The 18,593-nt window shown below is 42.8% G+C and overlaps 1 protein-coding gene across 6 annotated transcripts in view; it reads left to right on the forward strand.

The window, feature by feature from the left end:
- The first annotated feature begins 18,085 nt into the window (after positions 1 to 18,085).
- ANKRD44 (ankyrin repeat domain 44) overlaps positions 18,086 to 18,593 on the forward strand; it is a 305,459-nt gene continuing 304,951 nt past the window's right edge. For all 6 annotated transcript variants that reach the window (XM_065930903.1, XM_065930904.1, XM_065930905.1 and 3 more), the window contains exon 1: positions 18,086 to 18,232. In XM_065930903.1, coding sequence (XP_065786975.1) covers positions 18,206 to 18,232 — 27 coding nt within the window. In that variant the 5' untranslated portion in view covers positions 18,086 to 18,205. The remainder of the gene's footprint in view (positions 18,233 to 18,593) is intronic.

Raw genomic sequence — 18,593 nt, forward strand, 5'->3', positions numbered from 1 at the left:
TGCAATGAGAATCTGGATATATGAGATATAAAAGGAAATGTGTTGAATATCTGGGAAAGATTCTTTTTTCCCTAATAAGAGAGAGACAAGCAGGAATAGAGCCCACTCCCCTCACTTTCTTCCTGTCTTTGAACATTGATGTATGAGAATGTGATGCCTGGAGTTCTGGCAGTCATCTTGCAACCATGAGGGGAAAATAGAGAGAAGCTCATAAAAGTGACTTGATGTCATCAGATCACTGCATCTATCAACTCTGGAATCATCTAATTGAATAATAGAATGTTACCACTTGCTCTGGGATGTGTCTTGTGTCCTATTGCATGCAGCCCAAACCATATTACCTGATACACTTTCTAAATCTGCCTTTGCCTCTTTCTGCTGTTTGTCATACAACCCATTTCTAGTTGATGGTCCCACTTTGAATGTCTCAGTGGCTTAGTTGGAGAAGGAAATGGCAACCCACTCCAGTGTTCTTGCCTGGAGAATCCCATGGACAGAGGAGCCTGGTGGGCTGCTGTCTATGGGGTTGCACAGTCAGGCACGACTGAAATGACTTAGCAGCAGCAGCAGCAGTGGTTGTGGCTTAGTTAATACCTCCAGATCTCACCATTGCTAGCTCTCTGCTGTCCCATACATTTTCCCTCTTGCCTCTTAATTTAAAGCACTGCTGAGTGGCTGATTCCTCTACGCCACCATTCCTCCAATCCTTTGGCCACCTGATGCGATGAGCTGACTCATTAGAAAAGACCCTGATGCTGGGAAAGATTGAGGGCAGGAGGAGAAGGGGACAACAGAGGATGAGATGGTTGGATGGCATCACCGACTCAATGGACATGAGTTTCAGCAACCTCGGGGAGATGGTGAAGGACAGGGAAGCCTGGTGTGCTGCCATTCACAAGGTTCCAAAGAGTCAGACACGACTGAGTGACTAAACAACAATTGCATTAGGAGCCATCCCGTTGCTCCTGGCAAGAACCGCCGCCAGAGATGAGAAGATCAACTGGCTTCAACGTGCTGTGACACTGAAATCTCTCAGAACCACAGGAAGAAAAATCTTGTAAGTTATTACCAAACATGTGCATTACATAGAAATTCAATTTTAAACAATAAGAATTTTAAAGACACTGACTCCATGTACAAAAAACCAGAATTCAGAAGCAGTGTGGGAACCCACGGTAATTGCGTAGGTCCACTTCAAAGGACCCATGGAAGGTTGCTGAAGTAAACATATGTTTAAGCATCTTTAAAAAACAAAACTAAAAAAATGATTAAAGTAAATTTTCATTATTGTCTTAAAACCCAAGAATATCAAATGTGTGTTAAGGACTACTTTGTGGGGCTGGATTTCCGTCCAGTTTAGGAAGTATTTAAAAATGACTTTGAGTTTATTGTTAGCTTAATGGTTTTTACTGAGGACAACCATCTAAAGTCAAATTGACTTGTAGCGGCTTCATTTAGTGAACACAAATCCTCGGGAAGTTTGTCAGTATAAAAGGAATAATTCTAAAGTCAATCTCTTCTGTTCCTTAAAGAAGTACTTGATGATTGGTCCTTAATATTCTGAAGAAATAACTAGTGGTGGAAGTTACGCCACAGAACTTCTGGATTTTTCATGATAGTGAAACGAAGTTAAAGTTTGTAACTTAATGCAACATGGTGCTCTGTGCAACCTCAGTTTGAACAAACTTAAGTTCCAATTTCAGTTAACAAAATGAGCTTGGACATCCCACCCAAGCATTTTCCAACAAAATGGATCTGCAGGGAATTCTTGAGTGAACTCTTTATTGTCCAGATCTATTTTTATTGGGTTTTTACATTGCAGACTTAAAAACTGCAAGGACAAAAAGAGATGATAGATAGATCCAGTTTTGAAAGACATTATCACCTAATGCTACCACTGCTAAGTCACTGCAGTCGTGTCCGACTCTGTGCGACCCCATAGACGGCAGCCCACCAGGCTCCCCCGTCCCTGGAATTCTCCAGGCAAGAACACTGGAGTGGGTTGCCATTTCCTTCTCCAGTGCATGAAAGTGAAAAGTGGAAGTGAAGTCACTCAGTTGTGTCCAACTCCCAGCGACCTCATGGACTACAGCCTACCAGGCTCCTCCATCCATGGGATTTTCCAGGCAAGAGCACTGGAGTGGGGTGCCGTTGCCAATAGTAACATGTAAAATCTTAATCAAAAAAACTGTAAAATAAATTTATAACCCTTATGAAATGATTGGAAATTTTAACAACTACTAAATATTTGATGATATATGAAAAGACTACTGTTGATTTTTTTTTAACATATGATAATAGCACTGTGGTTGTGTCCAGGAAAAAAAAGTCATTATCTTTAGGGAGCTATACAGAAATGTTTCTGGATGAAATGAAGGGATTCTGATTCAGAATAAGGGATGATGCAGCAGATGGGGGTATGGAAGAAATAAAATTATCCGTGAATTTGATAATTTTTGAACCCATGTAATGGGTAAGTGAGAGTTCACATTGCTATTCTATTTTCAGTTCAGTTCGGTTCAATTGCTCAGCCGTGTCTGACTCTTTGCAACCCCATGAACTGCAGCACACCAGGCCTCCCTGTCCATCACCTACTACCGGAGTCCACCCAAACCCATGTCCATTGAGTCGGTGATGCCATCCAACCATCTCATCCTCTCTCGTCCCCTTCTCCTTCTGCCCTCAATCCTTCTCAGCATCAGGATCTTTTCCAGTGAGTCAGCTCTTCGCATCAGGTGGTCAAAGTATTGGAGTTTCAGCTTCAACATCAGTCGTTCCAATGAACACCCAGGACTGATCTCCTTTAGGATGGGCTGGTTGGATCTCCTTGCAGTCCAAGGGACTCTCATGAGTCTTCTCCAACACCACAGTTCAAAAGCATCAATTCTTCTGTGCTTAGCTTTCTTTATAGTCCAACTCACATCCATACATGACCACTGGAAAAACCATAGCCTTGAATAGACGGACCTTTGTTGGCAAAGTAATGTCTCTGCTTTTCAATATGCTGCGTAGGTTGGTCATAACTTTCCTTCCAAGGAGTAAGTGTCTTAATTTCATGGCTGCAATCACCATCTGCAGTGATTTTGGAGCCTGAAAAAATAAAGTCAGCCACTGTTTCCACTGTTTCCCCATCTATCTGCCATGAAGTGATGGGACTGGATGCCATGATCTTAGTTTTCTGAATGTTGAGCTTTAAGCCATCACTTTCATCAAGAGGCTCTTTAGGTTTTCTTCACTTTCTGCTATAAGGGTGGTGTCATCTGCATATCTGAGGTTATTGATATTTCTCCTGGCTATCTTGATTCCAGCTTGTGCTTCTTCCATCCCAGAATTTCTCATGATGTACTCTGCATATAAGTTAAATAAGCAGGGTGACAACATACAGCCTTGATGTACTCCTTTTCCTATATGGAACCAGTCTGTTGTTCCATGTCCAGTTCTAACTGTTGCTTCCTGACCTGCATACAGATTTCTCAAGAGGCAGGTCAGGTGGTCTGGGAGTCCCATCTCTTTCAGAATTTTCCACAGTTTATTGTGATCCACACAGTCAAAGGCTTTGGCATAGTCAATAAGGTAGAAATAGATGTTTTTCTGGAACTTTCTTGGTTTTTCAATGATCCAGTGGATGTTGGCAATTTGAACTCTGGTTCCTCTGCCTTTTCTAAAACCAGCTTGAACATCTGGAAGTTCACGGTTCATGTATTGCTGAAGCCTGGCTTGGAGAATTTTAGCCTTTGTTTAATATTTACTACAGTAAAAGTTAACATAGTTTGTATCCTTTGGCAGCATTTAGGATAACTGTCACCTTAGTATTATTTTTCAAGGAATTGCAATGTTGAACTGAACCTCTTTTCTCCAGTTTGTTCTCCATCCTTAAACTGTTACTTCTCCTCAGAGCCTCCTTTCTTTTTATCCTTTTCCTGTTTCCTTTATTGTCTTCTTTGCTCCCATGGCTTTTATTATCAACCGCGCGTGTTGACAATTCTCAAATCTGAATCTCCTCTGGTATATCCAACTCTGTCTCCTCCTGTTTGTGAATCTCTACACATTTCCCAGCTTGGAGGTCTCAAAGGCAGCTCAGGCTCTCGTCTCCATCCCCACTCCTGTCCCTTTTCATCAACCACTGTCTCAGTGACCACTGAGAATCATGGGCTTTTCTCTGTTTGGTTCATGCCCGTTTTTCTAGTTCTTACAGTCAGGACTAAGCTGTGTCTTATCTTACAATGATTCATTTTATGAGTGAACTGAGTGCTTATTGAATGACCATCAATGGACATTCTATTATCCTGGATAATATGTCTCATTGCTTTACACAGTGCCTGGCATAGAATTAACTCTCAAGGATCTCTTGTTGACTGATATTTTGTTTTGTTTTGTTTTGTAATTAAAGAGCCATTTAAACATACGGAATAAAAAAGATCGAAGAATAATAAGTAACGATCTGTGTACCACCACTCAGCTAAAGAAGTAAAAATTTAGGGATAAAATTCAAGACTCTGTGTATCCTCCATAATCCCATCTTTCTCCCTCCTTTCCCGAAGGCAATCAATGTCCTCAATTTTTTTCCTTTTTCTGATGTGGTGTGCCTGGCATGTGGGGTCTTAGTTCCCTGTAGCTGTCTAGTTGCTGAGTCGTGTCTGATTCTTTGCGACTCCATGGACTGTAAGGGGCACGCCAGGTTTCCCTGTCCTTCACTATTAGTTCCCTGGCCAGGAATCAAATTGTGCCCCCTTCAGTAGAAGGATGGAGGCTTAATCACTAGGCCACTAGGGAAGTCCCCTCAATTAAAAAAAAATTTTTTTTTGGAGAATAGTTGATTTACATTGGGCTTCCCTGGTGGCTTAGATGGTAAAGAATCTGCCTGCAATTTTTATATTGCTATGTCAGTTTCTGCTGTAAGCAAAGCGAATCAGTTAAAAATATACACTTTGGATTCTTTTCCCATATAGGTCATTACAGAATATTGAGAAGAGTTCCCTGTGCTATACGGCAGGTCATTATTAGTTATCTATTTTATATATAATAGTGTGTATATGTCAACCCCAGTCTCCCAACGTATTCCTGCCTCGCTGCTCCTGCTTTCCCCTGGTGACCATAAGTTGGCTTTCTACATCTGTGACTCTATTTCTGTCTTATAAACACGTTCATTTGTATCATTTTTTTTAAGATTCCATATATAAGCAACATCATAAAATCTTTGTCTTTCTCTGTCTGGCTGACTTCACTTAGTATGATAATCTCCAGGTCCATCCATGTTGTTGCAAAGGGCATGCTTGCTTTTTTTTTTTTTAATGGCTAAGTATATGTACCACATCTTCTTTATCCATTAATCTGTCGATAAACATTTAGGTTGCTTCCATGTTCTGGCTAGTGTAAATGGTGCTGCAAGGGAACATCCGGGTGCACGTATCATTTCCAACTCTGTTTTTTCTGAATACACGCCCAGGAGTAGGGCTGCAGGATTATACTGTAGCTCTATTTTTAGGTTTTTTGGTTTTGCTTTTTGGACACACTGTGGCTTGTGGAATCTTAGTTCCCTGACCAGGGATTGAACCCAGACTCTTGGCAGTGAAAGCACAGAGTTCTAAGCACTGGACCACCAGGGAATTCACCTATTTTTATTTTTTATTTTTTTAATTAATTGATTTATTTTAATTGGAGGATAATAACTTTAAAATATTGTGGTGGTTTTTTAAGGAACTCCATACTGTTCTCCATGGTGGTTGTACCAATTTACATTCCCACCAACAGTGTAGGAAGCTTCCCTTTTCTCCACACCCTCTCCAGCACTTACTGTTTGTAGATTTTTTGATGATGGTCATTCTGACCAGTGGGAGGTGATCTCTCTTCGGAGCTTTGATTTACATTTCTCTATAATTAGTGATGTTGAGCATATTTTCATGTGCTTTTTGGCCATCTGTATGTTTTCTTTGGATAAATATCTGTTTAGATCTTATGCCCATTTTCTGATTAGATTTTTTTTTTTTATATTGAGCTGCATGAGCTATTTGTATATTTTGGAGATTAATCCCTGTTGGTTGCTTCGTTTGCAACTATTTTCTCCAATTCTGTGGGTTGCCTTTTCAATTTTGTTTATGGTTTCCTTTGCTGTGCAAAAGCTTTTAAGTTTAATTAGGCCCCATTTGTTTATTTTTGTTTTTATTTTCATTATTCTAGGAGGTGGATCAAAAAAGATCTTGTTGTGATTTATGTCAGAAAGCATTCTGCTTATGTTTTCTCCTAAGAGTTTTATAATATCCAGCCTTACATTTAGGTCTTTAATCCATTTTGAGTTTATTTTTGTGTATAGTATTTGGGAGTGTTCTGATTTAATTCTTCTATGTGTAGCTGTCCAGTTTTCCCAGCACCACTTATTGAAGAGGCTGTTTTTTTTTCCTTTGTATATTCTTGCCTCCTTTCTCATAGATTAGGTGACCAGAGGTGCTTCATTCTCCTCAATTTAACATTTATCATCCCAGTGAATATGTTTCTATTTTTAAGACAGTGTAGGGACTTCCCTGGCAATCCAGTGGTTAAGACTTCACCTTCTGATGCAGGGGATGTGGGTTCCATTCCTGGTGGGGGAGACAAGATCCCATATTCTAACTAAATGAAGAAATAAGTCTGTGTGTGCTAAGTCGCTCCAGTTGTGTCCTACTCTTTGCAACCCCATGGACTTGCCAGCCAGGCTCTCCTATCCATGGGATTTTTCAGGCAAGAATACTGGTGTGGGTAGCCATGCCCTTCTCAAGGGGATCTTTCTGACCCAGGGATCGAACCTGCTTCTCCCTGTGGCTCCTGCATTGCAGGCAGACTCTTTACCACTGAGCCACCCAGCCCAGTTCAGTTGCACATGTCCAACTCTTTGCGACCCCATGAAATGCAGCATTGCAGGCTTCCCTGTCCATCACCAACTCCCGGAGCTTGCTAAACTCATGTCAGTTGAATTAGTGATGCCATCTGACCATCTCATCCTCTGCTCATAGACAATTAAATATGCATTCTGAATTTCCAAGTCTGAAGCCTCAGGATTGTTTTTCTTGCCTCCGCAAATCCAATGTAATCAAAACAGAGAAATCTCTTCTCATCACTGCACTTTAGAGTGCATACAAAGTAGGCACTGTATAAACAAACACACATGCACGCACACACACAAGCATAGAAGAGGAAAAATAATTAGAAACCAGGGGACTCATCAATGCCCTGATTTAGAACCTGCTCAAATTTATGAATTCAAATGTTTTGAACCTAATCCAACTCCTCTCAAGTTCAAATTTACTTGACATTTGGTGTATTGTGACTTCCTGTTTTTGTAGAACAGTTTCAAAAATGGTTCAATAAGCTTTTTGGGCCGAGTCTAACTCCTGCAGTGCAAGATTTGGAATATTTAGCAGTAAGTGAATAAGAAACACATGCAATATATTTCTTAAAATGTGCATATTTTCAAAAACTCAAGGGAAAAAGTACTTGACCTCGTATATCTGTGGTTTCATTGAAGACTTGAAAATTAATTAATGACATTCAGAGACACAAAGATACAGATGGATTTTTCCATCCAGTTTGCAGAATGTATAGCCATCAACCAGTAATGATAGAATCCACAGGAAGGCACCCTCAATTTTTGTATAAACAGGAAAGAATTAAGATTTAGTGTCTGGCTCTTTGTCAGTTGGATGCATCATTAACAAGGAAATCAAGAACACAGCAAAAGAATCTAAAAATGTACTTGCATGTTTTACATTTATTATATCTCTGCAGTGTAATTGCCAGTGTATGGCCCATGGTGAAAAATAAGCTAGCAAATACCAAATCTACCAATAGTTCACTGGCAAGTCTTCCGGAGCCTTAGTGAAGGTCTGCAATAGCTCTTATTGTCATATGAAAGCTTTTATCCAAGTAAACAGATACTTAGAATATGGCAAGTAGGGTTATGGAACCCTACTTCCTCAGCCCCAACAGCCTCAGATTACCTTAGCTTTTAAACTCAAGAAAATTGTATTCCTAGCTAAGTGCCTCCTACTTCCCCTTCAGACCCCAAGTGACTCTGGGAAGTCACAAGGGTGTCTCGCACGTGTTCAGGAATAAATCAACATACATTAAGTGCTTCTATTTTCTCTCAGGTTGGTATCCACTGAGGCTACTGAGCTCCTCCAACCTGCTCCCCGTCCCATGGCTTTGCAACGTACTGCTAAAGCTCAGGGAGAAAATATCTTGCCTGTAGCACAGTCTTCAGGGCTTCCCTGGTGGCTCAGCTGGTAAAGAATCCGCCTGCAATGCAGAAGAACCCGGTTGGATTCCCGGGTCGGGAAGATCCCCTAGAGAAGTGATAGGCTACCCACTCCAGTATTCTTGGACTTTCCTGGTGGCGCAGATGGTAAATAATCCGCCTGCAATGTGGGAGATCTGGGTTCGATCCCTGGGTTGGGAAGATCCCCTGGAGGAGGGCATGGCAACCCACTCCAGTATTCTTGCGTGGAGAATCCCCATGGACAGAGGAGCCTGGCAGGTTGCAGTCCATGGGGTCGCAGAGTCGGACACGACTGAGCGGCTAAGGCCAGCACACACAGTCTTTCGTGCTCCCAGACCTGTAAAACCTTCAGTGTGTGCCAAGTGGTATTGGTTCCTCCTCAGGCTGAACAATGCCAACACCCGCCGTGTTCTATGCAGGAATGGAGATACCATACTTCTCTCTAGTAAGTTTGCATCTATCATCTGGGGCAGCATGTTCTGTTTCCACTCCCCTCTGTCTGATATCTGGTTCTGCAAAATTTCCTATGGTGCAACTGTGAATATATATATATATATATATATATATATATATTTATATATATACACACACACATACAATGGATACTACTCAATCATAAAAAATGAAATCTTTATGGTTGAGTAGTATCCATTGTATGTATATATATATATACATGTATATATATGTGTATACATATATATATGTATATATATGTGTGTATATATATATCACAACTTCTGTATCCATTTATCTATTGGTGGACACTTAGGTTGCCTCCATATTTTAGCTATTGTAAATAACACTGGAATGAACATGGGGATGCAGGTATCTTTTCCAAATAGTGTTTCGTTTTCTTTGGAAAAATACCCAGGGTGGAATTCCTGGATCATATGGTAGTTCTATTTTTAATGTTCCATACTGTTTTCCATAGCAGCTGCACCATTTGGTCCTGTCTGTTGTCATTTGTTAAAGTTATGGAAATGGGGGACATGTGCCCTTAGTAATTTTTTTAAGATATATTTCACAGATTATTTAACATATTATTGAAAAGAGTGCTTTGCAAAGATAATTAAAAAGCATGTATGGCTTATTATTTTATATGCTAATCATATATATATATATATATATATATGCATTTCTTGTTCTTGTTGGGGAGGGCAGGAGGGAGATTTGGAAATGTTCTAGGATCTGAAAACAGCAAAAAACGGATATAACTGCTAGGCTCTGTACTTCTTTAGAGGATGATGAAACTGTTCAACGTGATTTAGAGAAAGAACTTTTGGAGTATGAAAGCATTAACTTCTTAACAATACCATATACATTGGAAGAGATAATTTTTGTTCAGTTAACTAAAATTTGACGGGGTATATTATGGGACCAGGTTCTGAGTGTGTGCATGGGATAAAAAGATGAATTTGAAGTGGGTCTGCCCACTTGGGGTTAGGGTTAGGAGTTCACAGTAAAGTGACAGACAAACAAATCATTTATCTTTAAAGTGTTAGACCAAGTAGTAAGGGCTCAAAGTACAGAAATCACATAAAGGGGTTAGGATTAAGTGTGTCTGGGGTGTTGAAGGAGGAGGAAATGGAACATACAGCACCTGGCACACAGGAGAAGCTCAAAAATGTTAGTTTCCTTCTCCCCTCCTTTTAGATGTAATATGTTGACCTTTATATGCAAAAATTATGACTCTACCAGCCAAATGTCAAGAGGATACAGAATGAGAATTCTTTGCTTGTTGAGGGTTGCTAATAAAGACTTCTCTGCATTAAAATTTCTTTTGATTCTTCTGAAAACTAGTGAGCAATATTTACAAAATTGCTGACCAGTGCAATGGGCAAGTGAGGGAAAAAAGAACAGACACACAAATCAATACTCAACCGTAAACCTGCGGTAAATGAGCCGACTATATCTGCTAAAGATTCTTCTATCTGTTTCATTTCAGCAGCATTGGAAGCCTACCAAACTTCGAAAAGGAGCAGGTATTAAACTTTTCTTAAGCACTCCAAGAGCACAGGTGGGTAAGGACCTACTCCTAGGGCTTGTGACTATGAAGGTTTGGTAGACGGATTGGAGGGAGACAGTGTGAGACTATTGTCCACTGCAATACAAAATGTTTGAAGCCTTAGGTTTATTTAAGAGAGATATGCAAGTGCTATAGTCCAAGCGATAACATACCCATTTATTTATAGAAATATGAAAACACTGCTTCAAGTTACTTACCAAGTAAATAGTTTAACTCCCTGAATCACCAAGTAAAAATGATGTTGCAGGAAGAAGAGCTGAGTTTATCTTGTGATTTCCTGAGCTCTGGGTACACTATTTTGAACAACTTGGTCCTCAAGAAAGAAATAGTTTTATGTATCTCACAGATTGTGAGGCCAGTTAATGAACTGATATAATGGCTTCATTACTGCATTCTTCATTTCCCTCTTGTCCTCTCTTTGAAGCACTATGACCGCTAATTGTAATTTAAGATAAGACACGGAATCTGTGCTCAATTCAGTAGCACAGGCATTAAGGTCTTATACAGGACATAGTGGAGCAGTATCTCATGCTTTTCCTTAGATCATCCCATCCCTTGTCACCTTCTCTATATGATAACGCCATACCAATTGTTTTGTCTCTCTTTTCTATTCATTTCTTTCCACTTTCAAAGCATTTTCACAAACATTTTGTCATATCGTTCTGTAAAATATTGAGGACAGGCATTTTTAGCCTTATTTGACCAGTGATAAGTGAAATTTTAGCTAGGTTAAACCATTTACCCAAAGTTACATTCATTCAAAAGTACATAGTTTGCATTTACTATATGCTAGATGCTATAAAATGAACTAGAGACACAGAGGAGAATGAAACACAGCCCCCTCCCTAAAAAAGGAGTGGGGAAAGTAAAGAGACAATTACAGGATCAAAGGATAAGTACAAAAATAGGGGTTAAGCAGAGGGCACTAAACATAAACCTTAGGGTCATTCTATTCCAGAACTGGGAGGCAGAGTGAGTAAGGGAAAGCTTTATTGGTAGGTGATATCTAAATTGAGATCTGAAGGACAAGTAGAATTAACTAGATGAAGATGGCATGGAGCTGGACAAAATTATAAACAGGAAACAGTGATACGCAAAGGCTCAGAGTGAGAGGAATATGATGCATCAGGGAAGCTGCCTTTAGCACAGTGTAGAAAGTGTGAGAAAAAAGGCGAGGCTGCCATATTTCGTCCCAGAGGTTGTGCACTGCACTACTCCATAAAGCATCATTCACATAGACTAGGATGGGAATACCTCCAGAATCGAGCAAGCTGGCTTCCCTGCAAGAAGGGTGGGTGGGAAGAGTGCAGGCCCTTGAAAACCAAGCATGCTAAGGTGTCTGCCAACAGCCTGAGGGTATGAAAGCCATCGAAGGAGAGTGACTCGATCAGGCTTGCAGTTTGGGAAGATTGTACTGCCTGTGGGCTAGAGAATAGACCCAGGGAAAACCAGCTAGGAAGCTGTCCCACTAAGGCAGGTATACATTGAGACTGGCCTGAGGTGAGGCCCTGGAGACAGCTTCCCAGGTGGCACAGTGGTAAGGAATCCACCTGCCAACGCAGGAGATGCTGGTTCGATCCCGGGGTTGGGAAGATCCCTTGGAGGAGGAAATGGCAACCAACTCCAGTATTCTTGCCTGGAAAATTCCATGGACAGAGGAGCCTGGTGGGCTACAGTCCAAGGGGTCACCGAGAGTCGGATATGACTGAGCACAAACAAAAAGGAGATTGGGATCAGAATAAGTGATAGATTTAAAAGATATGACAAAAACAGAAGTGATCAGACTTGGAAGAGCCTCAGTTTTTGTTCCTGGACTAAAGGAGATCCATGGTAACGTCATTTACTGAGATGAAGACATAGGAAGAGGATTGGGCTTAGGGGAGCATTATTAGTTTCTTTTTTTTTTTTGGATATGCTGAGTGTGAGGGGACTTTGCCACATCCAAGATAGGAGTTGGGGAGTCAACATGAGGAGCAATGTGGCTGGCCTGATACACAGAAATGCCTTTGGGCAAAGACAAAGTGTTAGCATGTGCCCCAGTGGAGCTGCTCAGAGCGGCTGTGGTTCCAAGGGAGCGGCTCAGTGGGGTTGGAAGAGGGCCGAGGAGGACAGGAAGGGGAGATAAGAAAAAAGAGATATCCCTCATATGAGAAGTTTGGCTGTGAAGAAGAGAGAGGGAGTTGACAAATTTTGTGAATTTATGTAGTCATTTTTCTGGAGGAAGGTTGAGAATGGTGCCTCGGATTCTACAGCATAGATTCAATGAGGCTGAAAGGCCAGCATCGAACATTAAAAATGCCCCATCAGGGGTTTCCCTTTTAATACCTCTAACCACTTCTCTGATATTCCTTTGCAGTTTTTCTTCTCTCCTTTACCATCCATCACTTTATGTTCTAAGGTGAATCTTACTTTCCCTCCTATTTTTGATTTGCTTTTCCAACACAGTCATCTAAAAAAGTTGAAAATAAATGGAATTTTAAAAACCAAAGTGGAACAATGGAAGTCTTAACCACAATATTCATTGCAGCAACCCCTCACAGGAAAAATTTAAATAGCTTATTTCTAAATCACTGTAATAACTTGGCTCTTCCTACTTTGATCTACATCTAAAAAGTTTTTTCTGTGTTGCTGAATTTTACACTTTGCCTAGGGAAGCAAAGTAGGATTTTGAGTAAGCATTTAAAGAAAAAAAAAAATCTTAGTATATATTGAGTAGAATTACTACATTTACAGCTAACATTCCCTCCATTTTCATTCTTTTAAAATCAGAAATATGCCATTATTTATTGAATTTATGCTCAGTAGCCAGCGCTAGAAGGGATATCAAAGAATTATAAGGCATGGCTGGTGCCCACTAGAAGTTTCTAATATAATGAGGGAAACAAGTACAAAATAAAGTATAAAATGTTACAGAAGATTGATATCATTAAACAATTAAATGAATAGATGAATAAAAAAATAAAACAATGAAGTGCTTAACTGAATGCCACTGATTATACGTGTTTTAGGAAGTCAAGGACAGTAAAGATCAAGAGCCATGGAAAGGATTTCCTGGTCTAAAGAATGGACTTCCAACAAACTAACACAGAAAATAATTTTACAATATTTACTTTAGAAAACGATCGTATTTCTTCAGTTCTAAGACATCACCTTTTCACATTTTATTGATACTACAATAGACATACTAGCTAGCATTCATTTTGGACTTTGTACAAGGAACAAGTGCTTTATACGTGTTGACTTGTTAATATGGATCATTTCATTTATAATATGGAAGTATTTCACCTCCTCCTCCCTGAAAGAGTGCTACTAAACCATTGGTACAAACGTAAACTCCATGGCTGTTTAGAATCCAGAAAGTATGGTGCATGGAGGAATAAATAGTGCTTATAGATGAAAATGTATAAAAATACATTGACAAAACTTTCTAAGCTTCTTAGCCTTGATTGTTAGGCCCTTGCTAATGACTTTGTGAGGATCACCTGTAGCCCTGATACCCTTGAACAGTAGCTAATCTGTTGCATCAAAGGCCATACCAGCTTCAAAACTGGAAAGTCTGCTCATTCAAAATTCACCCCCATTCGGCAGCCATATACCTAGCTCTGCTTGTGGCTTTCACCTCGGCTGGGAAGGTGGCTCTGATTTATTTACAAACAGGGGATCAACTATTTAAATCATCAGTGTAAAGTCAAAATAGATGATTATATTGGATTGGGTTTTGCAGGAGCAGTTTGTGAGACAGAGATTGGTAAATTAAGATTGATTGTTTTTTAGGGTCACCACCTTGGGGGAATGAGGAGCAGCTGGATGTGCTATGAAGTTGCTGCATACTCCTTAGCTGATCCTCGGTGTGGGGGAGCTCCGAAATGAAGGTGTCCTGAATTGGGGCTGGACAAAGGCTCCCTGGCGCTCACTGGATATGAGTGCCTCCAGGGAGAGGCTGGACTCCCCAGGGTGGCCGTTGCTCTTGGCTGAGGGCACTTCCTGGGTTGTTGCTGTTGTTCGCTCGCTAAGTCGTGTCCAGCTCTTTTGTGACTCCGTGGATTGTAGCTCGCCAGGCTCCTGTGTCCATGGGATTTCCTAAGCAAGAATGCTGGAGTGGGTGGTAATTTCCTCTTCCAGGGGATCTACCTGACTGAGGGATCACACTTGTGTCTCCTGTGTAGTCAGATGCTTTACCCTCTGAGCCACCAGGGAAGTCTAGATAGCCTTTATTCCTGATGCCATTGCTGCTTTTTATAAGCACTGCAGTAGGTGGAGAAAGAGACCAGCTTCATCAGTTGTGTCATCCCCCTCGATTATAGAGAACTTTCTCTGAGTGAATGCCCTCTAATGTTCACAAATATCCTCACACATTGTGCCCACTCTTAAAAGAGCATCCATATACCTCGTCTCTAAACCTCCTTGTCCCAATCCTTTTGCTCCCAAGTTATTGACCATTCAGGAAAACCATCAGCTATTGCCCATGGATGAATGTAGGTCTATACTTCTGGCCATCTCTCAATGTAGACAAAGTAGGCACCCAATGTACTGCACTGTGGACATTCCTTGTGCTAAGATAATTTCCCTTCAGTACTACTGTCAGGGACATTCGTCATGGCAGCTCTAATGCTAAAACAAACCACGTCAAGCTTCTGCCAGCATATGGAGGAGAACTGTTTGTAAACCAGTTAACTGGTTGAAGATGAAGAAGCAATATACCAGGAGTAAGAACCAAAGGAATCTGAGTCACTGGCTAAGGCTTTCCAGGCCTGCTCAAGCTGTCTCTTACGTACCACTTTTATTAGATGAAGGATTGCTCTTGTGCTTGCCCAACCTTATGGGTTGATGGGTCAGACAACAACTGGTTCATAATGGGCAGCTGAGATTGCATGGTCATTTGATGTCTCATGGCCAGTCATTCAAATTCAGTAGCAAGATAGGTACAATTTCTCAAATGGAGAACTGTCATCTGCAGAAGAGGGCAAGGCTTTGTTGTGAAGCTAAAGAAGGCTGTATTGTGGATCTTCTATCAGAGTTGGCCTTTCCCTGGTATACAATGTAGAAAAAGAAGACTCAGTAGTAGGACCTTAAGATCCAGAGGAACCAAATCTGCAACTTTTAGGTATCATAGGATTCCTCTGGGTCATAAGGTTCCATTAAGGAGTCTTCTTTTTCTACATTGTATACCAGGGACATTGTTATCTCCATTTCATCAAATATATACTACCACTGAGTCTGGGTTACTTTAACCAATGAAGCAAACTGTTGGAGTCAGTTTCCATTTATGAACTCACACATTAAATCCAGACTTTCTGGTAAATGCACCCATATCAGTAAATTTAGCTCAATCTTTTTGCTCTTTATTTTGCCTGGAACTTGACCAAGAACTGTTTGACCTTTCACAAAACCATGTCACCAATGACAACACCAGTGTTGATATGTGAGTTGCTAGTAAAACACATTCATATTGGATTGCATTTGTAATTCTCTCATTCAGATTGGTTCTACATACAAGTAAGTGCAAGTATCTTATTATTGTGTCTTCTGATAGAGCTGTGCTATATAGCATTTACTTATTGAAATACACATTAATTATAAATCACTTTCCTTTTATTTTCCTTATTATACAATTAGGGCATTATATTGATTTGGAGAGAAATTTGCATAGGTAGGTAATATTACCTATGAACTTCATTTCATAGTAATGAAAACATTAAAAATACTAGTTATAAAAGGAGATGATGGGTCTGAAAGGGCTGAGAACTGCGTGCCCCTCCTTTCAGATTAGGTCCCAAGAACTTATGTGTAGACATGACTGGGGTGAACCAAAGTGGATCTTGAGTACATCTGCCAAATCAAGTCATTTGTTATCACTCTTCTGAAAGTCAGCTTTATTTAGGTAGAGAAGTCAGGGTCTTATTGTTACTTATTAATACAAAGCCATGAAGGATGATATTAGTAAATAGACAAACCAACAACAGCACTGAAGACCTGCTTCACAGATGCAATAAAAGCAAACTGTTTTGTGTTTGAGGGAGGCCTTGGACAGAAATCTTTTTTGTCTCCGTGCATCACTGAGGAGTGTGGAAGCCAGGAGAGTGTTTTCTTGGTCCCCTTGTCCGTGTGATCTGAATCCCAAGTCCACGGTTAGATAACAAATGGGAGAATGCCAAGCAAATGCTATCACCCCTCCTCTCCGTTTTCAAATAGACTCTTGGGGAGGCTCTGAAAGTGGGGAGGAAGAGTCCACATTAGATTTGTGAATCAAAGGTAGATACTGTAGTTTTGGCTTGCTGTTCAATATAGGTTCATTCCATGACATGCCAAGGGCACGTGGGTCAGCCTGGGAGTAGCACCCCATCCACTTGCCCACTTAACTCTTCCTCTGGCAGAATCTCAACTCTGTCACTTTGTCAGGGAAACCCAACTTCACCTACCAGTCTGGCTTGATTCCTCAGTCATGGATTTCTTTACAAGTACTTTTTTCCCCTGTGAACCCTTATCTCAGTCTGTAATTACATTCATTAGCGGTGATTATTTATGTCAGACATCTCCTAAGACTAGGTATCTTGGATGTTTATGCTCCCCCTTTCATGTGTCTGTAGCCAGCATCTGGTACAAAGTCAGCACTCAGAACATAGTTGTTGAATGACTAACCGTGCGTGCATGCTAAGTTGCTTCAGTCCTGTTTCCACTCTTTGCGACTCTATGGACTGTAGCCCACCAGGCTCCTCTGCCCATGGGGATTCTCCAGGCAGCAAGAATCTGGAATGGGATGCCATTTCCTTCTCCAGGAATGAACAAGCATTTGCTCCAAATTCCACAAGTATTAACACTTTACTATGATTACGTATATTACTGTTGTGTGTGTATGCTGTTTGACAGCTGGGTCTTCTGTCTGTTGAAGAGCATGGTAACTGGATTTTGTAGAAATGAGTGAGTCAACTGGTGGAAACCCTCAAAAGCCCAATTAATGCAGCAGTTCAAGACCTTTTCTTCTCCTGTAACGCTGCTCCATCTCCTTCCTCCTCAAATCAAAACCCACTGTTTGAATTTAACGATGGGGTTCTGCGTGTCTAGCTGGGGAGGTAGCTGGAGAATAAGGTGAAAGGGCCAGAGCCCCGCGTCCCTACCCGGCAAGCGCTTCACAAAAACTAGCTAAGGAATGAGTCAGGGCCTCCCTGTATTAAACAAAGAGAGCACCAGCCTTGCGGTCCCTGACCAGGTGGGATAATTTGAAGAGCTGGGCGGGCTCCGGACTAGGGAGAGGTTTAGAGGAAGGCGTGTGGTCCAATCTCCTGGTTTGAAATTGGCTACGAGTGCATGCAGCCTTTAAAGCCCCTCGGGTGTATCCACAGGGGGTGCTCACGAGGTCGTGTGTGTGTGTGTGGGGATGGTGAGACAGGGCGGGGGGGTCACGATCACTAACCCCCCATCCCTCCCCAGCCCGGGGACCTCGAGCCGTGGACGCCCGGCGTGGGGGCAGCGCGGGCGGCCGGGGCCGGGTTCCGCTAGCCCGGGCGCAGTGTGCAGGTGCCGGAAGCAGGCGGCGGTCTGACCCACCGCGGCGCGCCCGGTGCGGGAGCCGGCGAGCACCGCGAGCCGCGGGCTGCGAGGCGCGGCCGCGGGCGGCAGGAGGCAGCGTCGGCCCAGGCGGCGCGGCGGCGAGCGAGGCAGCGCGCGGTGATGTCAGTGGCGGCCCGGCTGGCAGCAGCCGGTACTTCCTGTATAAAGGCGGGCGGGCTCGGCTGCAAACCCTACTAGCCAGTGTCAGCCTCTCGGCGGGAGGAGGAGAAGGCGGCGGCGGAGGAGGGGCAGGGGGAGGGCTGTCAAATTCGGGAGCCAGATTTTTTTCCCTTCCCTTGGCAATCCCTTCCGCTTCCCCGGCTCCTGGCGTGACATCTGCGGGCCGGGGACCTGTATGTGTGTGCGCGCGAAGGAGCGGAAGAATGGCCGTGCTCAAACTCACCGACCAGGTAGGGGCGGCGGCGCCGGCGGGCGGGACGCGCGGGCGCAGGGCGGCGCGGGGCCCGGCGGGGGGATGGGGGCGCGGCGCGGAGCGCGCCCGCGAGCTGTTTACTCGCGGCGAAGGGGAGGAGTGTGTGCGGCCGCCGGCTGCTCCGAAAGCCGGCGGCTGCAGCCCTCCTCCCCGGCTCGGTCCCCGCCCTGGGCCGTCGGAACTGCGCGCTCGGCTCGGCGGCCGGGGCGCCCCGGGGGCTGGCGAAGGGGCGGCGGGGCTCTGGCTGGCGTGCGGGGGTGCGTTGTCCGCGGGCCCGGGCTGGGCAGGGGGAGGGGAGGCTCGGGGTGCTCCTCGGGCGCTGCGCAGCTTGGGCTCCG

This window comes from Muntiacus reevesi, chromosome 3 (assembly GCF_963930625.1).
Source record: "Muntiacus reevesi chromosome 3, mMunRee1.1, whole genome shotgun sequence".
Taxonomy (NCBI): domain Eukaryota; kingdom Metazoa; phylum Chordata; class Mammalia; order Artiodactyla; family Cervidae; genus Muntiacus; species Muntiacus reevesi.